The 11,694-nt window shown below is 34.8% G+C and overlaps 3 protein-coding genes across 3 annotated transcripts; 2 read left to right on the top strand and 1 right to left on the bottom strand.

Moving 5' to 3' along the window:
• Positions 1-1,001: 1,001 nt before the first annotated feature.
• BDCG_16322 (uncharacterized protein) lies at positions 1,002-1,505 on the bottom strand (the record flags this gene model as incomplete). The annotated part of the gene is made up of 2 exons (XM_045425573.1): positions 1,002-1,151; positions 1,368-1,505. 2 exons carry the CDS (start codon positions 1,503-1,505, stop codon positions 1,002-1,004), a joined length of 288 nt encoding a protein of 95 aa, XP_045279536.1.
• A 1,256-nt stretch (positions 1,506-2,761) lies between these two features.
• BDCG_16321 (uncharacterized protein) lies at positions 2,762-3,202 on the top strand (the record flags this gene model as incomplete). The annotated part of the gene is made up of 1 exon (XM_045425572.1): positions 2,762-3,202. The coding sequence occupies one exon, from the start codon at positions 2,762-2,764 to the stop codon at positions 3,200-3,202; it is 441 nt and encodes a 146-aa protein (XP_045279535.1).
• Positions 3,203-6,268: 3,066 nt separating this feature from the next.
• On the top strand, positions 6,269-6,520 carry BDCG_16320 (uncharacterized protein; the record flags this gene model as incomplete). Its single annotated transcript, XM_045425571.1, has 1 exon — positions 6,269-6,520. One exon carries the CDS (start codon positions 6,269-6,271, stop codon positions 6,518-6,520), a length of 252 nt encoding a protein of 83 aa, XP_045279534.1.
• Between the last annotated feature and the right edge of the window lie 5,174 nt (positions 6,521-11,694).

Below are 11,694 nucleotides of genomic sequence, written 5' to 3'. Positions count from 1 at the left end.
ACAGAAGTTTGAGAATTCAAGTTCTATTTACATTTAGCTGGAGAGTTGAAGTTTGAAGACTTAGATAGTTGAGAGTTTCTTCTTTTTGAGCTTGCAGTTGTGAGTTTACTGGCTTGACTCTTCTCTTCAGTTCTAGATTGACTTTGAGCTTCATCTTTTCTCCAGTTCTTTTGAGTTCTAGAAGCAAACATACATTCTTTTGAGCTAGATGCATGTTTTTCTTTGCAATTAGAGCACTTAAGCAGAGTATGTTGATAAATTTCACCTCTTTTTGAGCATGTTTCACATTTATGCTCACTAGTTTTGTGATCTCTGGCACAGAATGCACATTTTGAGTCTCTAAAACATGAGATTGCAAAGTGTCCATATCTTTGACAGTTTGAACACTGTGTTTGAGCTTTGAGATTCATTCTTGAGTCTTTGTATTCATGAACTCTCATTTTCAAATCTGCTACTCTTACTTCAGAGATCTTTGACTGTTCAAGTGTTTTTGTATATACTAGAACAGAGACATTTCTCCTGCTTTGTCTGAACTCAATTGAATTTAGTCATACAGGCTTCTTTCTCAGTTGAATAGAGTTGTATTCTTTCAATTCATTTTTGAGAAGTAGCATTCCTTCTTCACAGTCAAAAATTTCAACTGGAATATCATAAAGAATGAATTTGTCTCACTTTTCATCTCTTTCAGATAGAATTGTTATGTTTAACAAAGATTCTACTGCTGACTTTCAGAGATTCTCATTCTGAATAAGGAATTCAGCACTGAATTCAGGCATTGTAGTCAGAATGATGGAGTTTTCAAAGAATGATAATTCAATTGAAGCTATAACTGGTTTTTGAACTTCAATATCAGTTATCAACTGAGAAAAGAACTGCTGGTTAATTTCATTTCTGATTCTGAAAATGAGATTTGAGTTTAACTTGTTTCTTTGCAGAATGTCCTGATTTGAGACTTTGAGAATAAGTCTTCTATTTCTGGAGATTTGAAAGTTTTTCTCTTTTTACATTTTCTTTTCCACTTTTCTATGAATAGAGGCATGAGCAGTATTCTTCTCAGTTTTCTCAGGATTTTGAGCAGGTTTTGAGACAGCAGATTTAGAGACAGCAGATTTAGAGGCAGCAGATTCAGCTGCTTGAGCATATGTTTTCTTCTGATTCAAAGAAGAAGAAGAAGAAGTAGAAAAGAAAGAAGAGTAAACTGAAGAGTCAGTGATTGTATTAGAAATTTTCAAAGTTTTTTGAACTGTGTTTGAAATTCCAAGTTTGAACTTGATCACTTTCTGTAGTTGTCTAGCCTGAGCATGAAGAATTAACAGAACTTCTTCATTCATCTCACTCAGACACTGCTTTTCAAGAATTTTACTTACTTTTTCAAGTTTCTGTATTTCAAGAACTTGTTGTTTCTCTATCTCTTCTTTCTTTCTTCTCTTCAGAATTTCAATCTCAGGAATAGCATTTGAGAAAGCATCTTTTTTCACATCAACTGAGTGTACTTTTGAACTCATTGTTCTTACTCAATGAAAAGTTGATCAGACTAATTCAATTGAGATATTTATTAAACTCTTTTGAATTGAAAAGTTGGTCAGACTGTTTCAATTAAGAGGTTTCTAAGTCTGTTTTCAATTGAAAAGTTGGTCAGACTATTTCAAAAGAAGAATCACAGACTTTTGTGTATAAAACACCTGATTTTTTTCACACTAGTTCAGTAACTAGGTTAGATTTTTGAAGAGAATCTAATAAACTAAAATTGATTTTTAAGATAAATCAATAAAATCTTTACAATCTCTTTCTTGGGATACAGTGAGGAAAAGTATGATATCAATTAATAGTAAATCAGATAATATGACAGTTTTTGAGAGAAAAACTGACAAAAAATAAATCAATTTTTTGAAGAGAAATTGATTAAAACTATTCAATTTTATTCTAAATTATTCAATTCTCCTCACACAACAGGTGTGCAACTCAAATCAGTTAATAAAGAGTGTAAAAAAGAATTAAGTATTAATGAAAGCTCTTCAGCCACTGAAAAAGTAATTCTTACTTAAAAGAATATGAAATTATGACAGAAAACAACTCTGTTTTTAATTCTTTGTAAGAATATTGTGTAAAACTCAGAGAAAAACACCTTACTTTTTTAAGAGAAGTAAAAAACTATTTCTAAAATCTTTTTTTTGCATTAACTGCTGCAGAAGAATGAGATAGAAACTGCTAAGATATGCACTACTGTATACTCTCTATCAAGACTTTCTCTCTTCAGGGTCTTGATATTATAGAGAATATAAGTCTGTTTCTATATGATAATATAAATATTGTCAGCGGGATGTAGAGGAACTGGTTATTTATATCTCAAAATAGAAGACTTTGTCAATGATTATATCAATATAGAGTTAATTCTCAAATTCAATAGAAACCTAGTGTTGCTGTTCTCAATCCCTTGCAGAATCTATTGAATATTGAGATATTAAAACTAGATTTAATATATCTCACTGTGCAGGGATCAAAGGCTCAGTCAGACCTTGGGGTATACTGATTTTATAGTTGTCGTGTCTGCCGATTATGTATTGAGTACAGTTGCTGAGGTATCTTTTTGTACTTTTCTGTCGGGGATGGGCCAGATTGAGAGGGGTGGTACAAGGGCGAGACTTGGCGTTGATGTCCAGATACACTGAAGACAGACCGCGGAGGTTGCACTTCAGAAGTGGCCGTTGGTTATGTGCTTGATATTATCGCCGAGGTATCTTTTTGTATTTTTCTGCTGGGGATGGGCCAGATTAGGAAGGGCGGTACAACGGTGAGACTTGGCGTTGGTGTTTTGGAACATCAAAGATGGACAGGGTTTTCGCGGAGGTCACTCCTCAGATATCTCCACAACTACAGATCAGGGATCTTCCAAAATCAAGAAGATTGGTGCATATGGCTAGGTCTCTTCACCTTACAATTTGTATGGCACTTTGGCCCGGGGTTGTGGTGTGGTAGGGGAGAACGGGGGATACTCCCACACAGGAGTTTCGAACAACGTCCGGTTCACGTTTGGCTGGATAACTCCACCACCACACAGGGTATGCGGTCGGCGATGGGGTCAGAATGCTCGTATGATCGAGGGCTTTTCGATGGATCTATCGGCGGGTTCTTATTCGAAAAATCGAGCGAGTTCGTGGTGGAGCGGTTGTTATACACATATGCCATAGTTTATTCAGTGTAGAAAAAGTGAAGATATCAATATCAGTTCTAATCAGAGAAGCATGTATAATGTTATGAGTCATTCTATCTTGATTAATTAATATCTTCAGATTCAAGAGCTGATGCTCTCAGTTCATTCAGTAAGTATCTGTTATATCAGATGGCATATCTTACTCTCATTGTAAGAGAGCATCTGTCATTGAGTTCTGACTGCCAGAACAGTAGTATATTGTAAAATGAAAGCGGCTTACTGAATGATAGATGCGATGGTCTGAGTTTCTAAGCTGCTTTCATTTTACAATACACTACTGTTCTGGCAGTCAGAACTCAATGACAGATGCTCTCTTATAACAAGAGTAAGATATGTCATCTGATATAACAGATACTCACTGAATGAACTGAGAGCATCAGCTCTTGAACCTGAAGATATTAATTGATCAAGATAGAACAGCTCACAGCATCATACATGCTTCTCTGATTAGAACTGATATTAATATCTTCACTTTCTCTATACTGAATGAACTATGGCATACAGCAGCTCAGACTGATGAACTTCTTCAGATTCTCACTGAAGCAGTATATCAAGAAGCACTTTAATTTCTCTCAGAACTATGTATCAGAACTGATATCTCAGAATACTCAATCAATAATAATAATATTCTACAATTCTGTAAATAATGCTGAGTTTCTCACTCTGAACTCTTACACACTCAGATAATATAAGAGATATATAATTCATGTATAATCAGTCATCTGAGCTGTGAATAACTGTATAGAATAATCTCTCAAGAATTCTACTGATCTGAGATATTAAACAGTATTAGATACTTTATTCAAAACTGTAATTACTGTTCTTCTATTATCTTATAAAAGAATCATAGAAAAGATCTACTGAAATCACTCAATGTCTCTGATAGAATCTGATAAGATATAGTGATTGACTTCACTATTAATCTATCTGAGAGTAAGAACTGCAGAAATATTCTGATTATTATTGACTGACTAAGTAAGAGTATAATATTAAAATCTTATGATAAGATGAATACTGAACAAGTTGCTGAAGTCTTCTTACAGAGTTCATTCTATCAGATACATGAATTACTGAGATTGATAGTATCAGATTAAAACTGTCAATTCATGAGCATTCTCTGAACAAGAATCTGTTAAATTCTCAAGATTACACATTATCTGTTAACTGTCTATCATCTCAAGACTGATAATGTATTGAAATGAATAATTCAGACTGTAAAGAATTATCTTTATAAGTTCTGTAATCACTTATAAGATAATTGATATGATCTTCTTCTACATGCAGAGATCACTATCAATGATTAAGATACTATTTTAATAGATATAAGTCTGTTCTTTCTTACACACAAGTATCATATAAAAGTATTGAATCTTCTAGAGATTACACAGTGCACACTGAATCTCTGCAGTTCAATTCAGATCACTGATAATATAGTAATAAAGCTTTAAGATATCTATGACTGAGTAGAGATCTTCATGACAATTATAAAATAAGATTAAGAAGATTAAATCAATATTTAACAAGATCTCACAGAGCAGTATAAGATAGAAGATCTTGTATAATTGAATCTCAAGAATATACAAATCACATATTCATCTCATATACTAGACTACTATCACATCAGATATAAAGTGATAGAAGTTCTAGATAGTTATAACTACTATCTTAACATATTACTAGAGATTTATAATATATTTTATATAAGCTTACTCTGTCATATTATCACTGATTTATTTTCTTCTTAGCTGACTTCTGACTGACAGTCATCAGGCATCATAGAAGAAGATAATGAGCTTAAGTGAGAGATTGAAGATATTCTTGATAAGAGATCTTACAGCTGCAGCTGATAATATCTGATGAAATAAGTCAGCTATAATTAACTGATCTGAACTCTGAGTTTCATATTATCTGAAACAGCAGCTCTTGATCAATGAGAACTGCTTCTGAAAAGAGAGAGCTAATATGACAGACTGTGCCTGATCAATTATATAGACTATTTCATTACACTTCATAGATTCTTTCATTTTCAATCACTGATCTGCAGCTGCTATGAACATATGTAGTGTATACTCTGATTCTCAGTCACTTTCAATCATCAATCCACGGCTGCTATGAACATGCATAGTGTACACTCCGATTCTCAGTCATTTCCAATCATCAATTCTCAGCCACTATAAACACGCATATGTGGTTCGGAAGAACGTACGACCGTCGGATAATCACGCGGCCGCTTCCGAACTACTAGCGTACGCATACGAGTGTAAAGGGGCCATAGCATACACTAATTAATTTAGCGTATGAGATTACAATATAAGAAGCCGGCATACGCCTGTAATCATACACTGGCTTAAGCAACCTTTGAATCACATCTGGTAGCATGTCTAAAAACCAGTGAGAAGTGCAGGCTTCTTCAGAGTGTGATAATTTCACCTATGAAGCAATTTGTAGTTATCATGTCAGTGTGGTTCTAGAACATCTCAAAAGATAGTGTATGAAGAGCAGTGAGTGAAAGAGCATCTGATTGATGCTGCTTTGCTTGTTGAGGGAAAACTTCACACCCAGATGAATGCCATGTATGAGATGTGAATGAATGAGATGTGAGAAAGAGAATGGAAGCAGTGAATCAGATTCAAAGAAGTTCACTCTCTACTCAAAAGAAGGATAAAAGAGAGGATGACCACCATCAAAGTTGTACAATGATAACAGAGTGATATAGTGATATAATGATATAGTGATATAATAATACAGCAATATAGTGATATAACAATACAGTGATAATAATAGACATCATACAATCAATGAGAAATCACTGAAATAAATACCTCTTCTAGCTGATATGAACAACACCCTTCTCTGCTACCTGAATCAGAAGGTATGCAGAACCTCTCAGAGAGTTTACTTGAAGCAGTAAGAAAAGCAGCTGAGACTGCTGAACTGGAATTGAAGCTCTGTATGCATATGAGAATTCTAAATGAGATTGAGATCTTGTGTATGCAGTGGCAGGCTGAGACAGAGATCAAACAACAATTGACATTTGCTGCAGACTAAGCATTCACTATGAAGAGCTTCACTGATGCAATCATCATCATCAATAAGAATAGAGAAAACCAGATCTTAGGCCTGCAGCAGAAGATTAAATGTTTACACAGACAGATGACTACACTGAACCTGAAGATTTCACTACAATTGTTCATGACCTCTTCAGAAGTGTACACATCATTGAAGATCACTGTGCAGAATGAGAATCTGAGTATGAAATATATCAAGCTGAGAGATCTGCTGAAGTCACTAAGCTTCAATGATGACTGAAAAAATGATGCTGCAATCAACTGACTAAGTCAGATATGATCATATTATTGAATTGAACATGAACTCACAGACAGACAGTCAACAGAATTTCAACAAGTCTTAAGATCTGCCATGTTTCTACATAGAAAAGTGAAGTCATTATAAATAACTGATGAAAAGATAAATCTCACAGACCTGAAGTGATATTCATTCTCATAAATATGAAATGAGTTTTCCAAGTGAATCTTGCACAACTTTGAGAAAGTGAATGTGTGAGATAAGTGTTATGAACACTTCACTGAGTGTAGACAAGTAAGTGATCTTACATCATATTTCACACACTTCAGCTTATACTATCTTGTGTTGAATGAAGAGCTTTCAACATCTTTCTGTTTACAGATCTTTATTCATGATCTTATATCTGAGTTGAGAGTGGAATGAAAATGCTTAACCTCACAGCCAGACACAGTGAAGGAAGTATATAACATTCTCATCATATGAGAACAAGTAAGTCAATTGTGACAGAAAATACTGCAATCAAGTATGTCTCAGTGAAGAATGAATAATCAGACTTCTATAACATAAGTCACATATCTGAATGTAATGAATCTAGATCTGAATGCTATCACTAAAGCACTGAATCCCCTGAAAAAGAGATTCTCTGAGTGAAAACCTTGGTATTGCAAGCATCAAGCTTGTTTCAACTGCAGATGTCAAAATCATGGTGCAAAAGATTGCACTCAGTGTATGCAGTTAAAAAACTAGCAGAATCAGTGAGCTCAGAGGCACTTGCTGATATTCTATGAAAAGTCTTCAAAGTGAAAGAGATACTCATGTTAGATGACTCTCTGAATTCTGTGAATGCAAAGAAGAAGCAGGCTTCTGACTGAGGTGTGAGTGAGAATAAAGTGAACACTCATCTCAATGCCTTGAGACCCGAAATGTTAATGTATAAGAGACACTTGAGTAAGAATTGAGAGATGGCTGCAAAAGTGTTAGTGAACACAGAAGCTTTGACATAATATATTAATAATTATATAATCTGAAGATTGAAAGAAGTTTGCTGAGTGAAGAATCCCTGATGCATAAGATTATCTGATAACTGATATTTGATATCACCTGCAAAAGTAAGAGTTCCCTTGCACTTCAGAGAATGATCTTGCTATATTTGAGCATGAGAGCTGCAGAATGTGGAATACAATCTTATTCTTGAACTTGATTGATTTCAAAGGTTCAATCCGCAGATTCAATGATGTACATGTCATATGCAGTTGACTGATAGGAAGAAAATGGTTCATACAATTCTATCAACTGATATGAGAAGAACATTTCACACCCCTGATATAGAAGGGTTAAATCTGCTTATACATTAACAAGCAAAGAGAATGATTCACAAGACCTCATCTGAAAGCATTCTGTATGTTATACAGGACCCGGAAGTGGAGGAAATCAAGATAAAAGATATGTGGGAGAATAAGTGTATGAAGAAGCTTCTGAAGAAGTATGAGAAGGTCTTCTGAACAGATCTTTCACCAGAATTGCTGCTGAAACAAGGATTTGTACATGAGATTGACATGAGGGATGCAAAACCAGTCAACCAGAATGCATACCCTCTGTCACAAATGCATCTTGAAGAACAGAAGTGTCAGATCACAGACCTTCTAGAATGTGATCTCATACAATCCTCATCAAGCACATGAGGCTTTCCAGTCCTATTCATGAAAAAGATAAGTGAAGAGTGACAGATGTGTATCAATTATTGAGCACTCAACAAGCTAATAATCAAGAATAAATATTCACTGTCACAGATCCAACAATAGTTGAATACAGTTGAAAATGCCTGATATCTATTAAAGATTGATCTTCTCTCAGAATACTGGCAGATCTGTGTAGATGAACTGTCAGTCCTGTGAACTGTGTTTAATATGCAATGAGAGAAGTTTAAATTCCTAGCAATGTTATTTGATCTGATAAATACATCTGTCATCTTCTAAATAATGATGAATACAATTCTTCATAAATAGAATGAAACCTCATGCCTTGTATACCTTGATGACATCCTAGTCTTTTTAAACTCATATAATGAACATCTGAAGTATCTTGATAAAGTGCTTACAACTCTGGCAGAGCATAAGCTCTATGCCAAATCAATCAAGTGTGTGTTTGAAATGAAAGAGTTGAAGTTCATGAGATATGTAGTGAGTAGTAACTGTATACACCTCATCTCAGAGAAATTGAATGTCATAGTGAATTGACCGCAGCTGAGAAATGTACATCATGTATAACAGTTTCTTGAGTTGATCTCATACTACTGCAGGTTCATCAAGAATTTCAAATGAATATCTGCATCACTCTCAGATCTCTTAAGAGAAATGAATGCAAATCTGTGAAAGAAGAAGTTTTGTTTAATCATCTGAAATGCTGTGTGTGAAGAGGCTTTTCTCACACTGAGAGAATGTGTAACAACATCCTCAGTGCTTATTCAATCAGATTATGATAAATCTTTCTACATTGAGATGAATGCATTTAAATGAGCTATCAGAGACGCCCTTCTACAGATGAGTAAGAATGACAAGCTGCACCTGATGATATATGATGGTAGGAAACTATTGAGCATTGAGCTCAATTACTCAGTGTATGAAAAGGAATTACTAGTGATCAAGCATGCACTGACATTGTAGAATAGATATATTGATAATGAGCATATAACAATGATGATCATGGATCATGAAAGCCTTGTCTATCTATAATTAATAATAAAACCTTTCAAATGTTTAGCATGTTGAATCTCAGAGTTCTAAGTGTACAATCTCCATATCAAATACTGAAAGGGATTGAACACAGTGATGTTGAATGCAATCAGTCACAGACTCAATTTCATGAGTGAGAGTTCTGTGAACCAGGCACAAGGAATGTTCACATTAAACATGCTGAGAGAATGCAAGAAATCAGAATGAGTGAACATCATGATCTCTCACTTGAAGAATGACAAGATGTTGAATGATAAGTGTCTCATAAAAATAGTAGAAGAGATGCTTCTGAACTTCAAGCTGAGGAAATTGAAAAATGATGTTGTGCTTTATCATGATCTAGAATACACAGAAGCTCTCTATCTAGAATCTTCATTTAGATGTGACTTGATGACTTATATGCACAAGGAATTCAGTCACTTAGAAAGCCCTGAACTTATGAATGTACTTGAATCAAGAGCATACTGGCCAAGCATGACTGAGAATATCCAGGCATACACTCACAAGTGCCTGAATTACCAGGTTGCAAAAGAATCTAAGAAAGAGTTGAAACATAAGAAAGTATAACATCAGATGAAATGTACAATACAACTGTTCAAATGATGAGAGGTGAATCTCATAGACATATTACTGTGAACATCAAATGGAAATTGATGAATAATCACTGCTATTGATTACACTACTGGCTGGCCAGTCATGAAAGCAGTTTCAGAGGTAACAGAGAAGATGATAGCAAAGTTCCTACACAATGAGATCTATATCAACTATGAAATGCCATGTGAGATTCTAACTGATAACAGTGTGAACCTTGTGAGAGAAGCAGTGAGACATTTCATGAGCCAGTTACAGACAAGACATTGTAGAACAACATTATATCATTCATGAATGAACAGGAAGATGAAATGCTTGAATGGAATCTTGAGCAACATGCTGACAAAATATCTAGTGAGCAAGTCTATGAGACTATGAAATGAATATCTCAGGCAGGCGCTGTTGACCACACGAATTCGACAGCATGCAGTCTTCAAGCATTCATCATTCTACCTGTTGTATGAATTGCATCCGCGCATCCCGGAGAATGCTTCAGAAAAGATGAGAGAGAGAGCAGTTGCAGATGCAGCAGAAACAACAGTTGTGAACACAGCAGAAACAGCAGTTGCAGATGCAACAGTCACAGACACAGAACCAAGATTGAAAGAGATCAGCCATGCATGTGCAAAAGCTAATGAGTTACTCCTGAACTGAGCAATTCAATTGAAAAGAATATGAGACTCACTTGTTAAGAAATCAAGTCTCAAGATGGAAACATGAGTTCTCATATGCAATGAGAGTTCTGAGAAGTTTCAACCTAGATGGTTTGAGCTATATAAGATACTCAAATCACATTCTCTGAGAACATACACATTGAAAGAATCAGAGAAATGAGTCTTACATAACTTAATCAATAATTCACAACTTATAAAAGTAAAGATGCAAGATCTGAGTGAATTATGATCATCTACAGCACTATCATCAGCATTGAAAAAGAAGAGACTTATAATTGAAAAGTCTCACGAAGTAAGAGAAATCATAGACACTTATGAACCAGATAATCTCACTTATTTCAATCTTTCCATGATTACAAGGAAAGAATGAGAAGAAATGAAGAAATCAGATGAATATCACACTTCAATAAGTGATGAGACTGTAGCTGATTGTACAATAATGCACTGCAGATAGCAGATGTAACACAGTAAAGAACAGTCTCAAAGCAGCAGACTTACACATGAGTCAGATCACAGAAGAAAAAGAAATTCAGAGTTGAATTTGACTGTTTACACCAGTTCAATTGCAGAGATCACAGAGAATGAACTATCTAAAACATTCACAGATGCATGAGATCAAGTCATCTCAACTTCTGAGAATGCTCAGAGATCAGGCAAGGTTAGTTTTGATAAGCTGTTCACTGTAGTGATCTGAGTGAGCAAAGAGAGACAGTATAATGCATGAGACAGAATCATAAAAAGTTGAAAGCTGCTGAACCTAGTCATCAAATGCTGTACTATATAGAGATTGTGTAAGAGTAGTGACTAGCAGATAGAGAAAAAGTGTAAGAAAAGAAATAATAAATTGATTATCAACTGTAAGAGTTGACTGCAAAAGACAAATATTATCATACACATCTCATTCATTTTCATATGTTATATGTTTAATCTATTTTCAATGCCACATCATCTGAAAAATGTCAAAAATAAAGAAAATCTCAAAACTTGAGATCTGCAAGAGATTTGAGGGCTGCAAGCTGCTCTCATAATAATACTATGCACATCTTCAATTTCTCTACTACTCTGCATATAACATTAATGTCATTTATCACAAGATTGGCTGAAATGTCAATATAGAAATATGTATGTGTACATGTAGAGAAATTGAAGAAGAGCACAGAACCCACAAGACCAGGAGTCA

Source organism: Blastomyces dermatitidis, assembly GCF_000003525.1.
Source record: "Blastomyces dermatitidis ER-3 genomic scaffold supercont1.1, whole genome shotgun sequence".
Lineage (NCBI taxonomy): Eukaryota > Fungi > Ascomycota > Eurotiomycetes > Onygenales > Ajellomycetaceae > Blastomyces > Blastomyces dermatitidis.
This window is presented reverse-complemented; position numbering and strand designations above follow the sequence as displayed.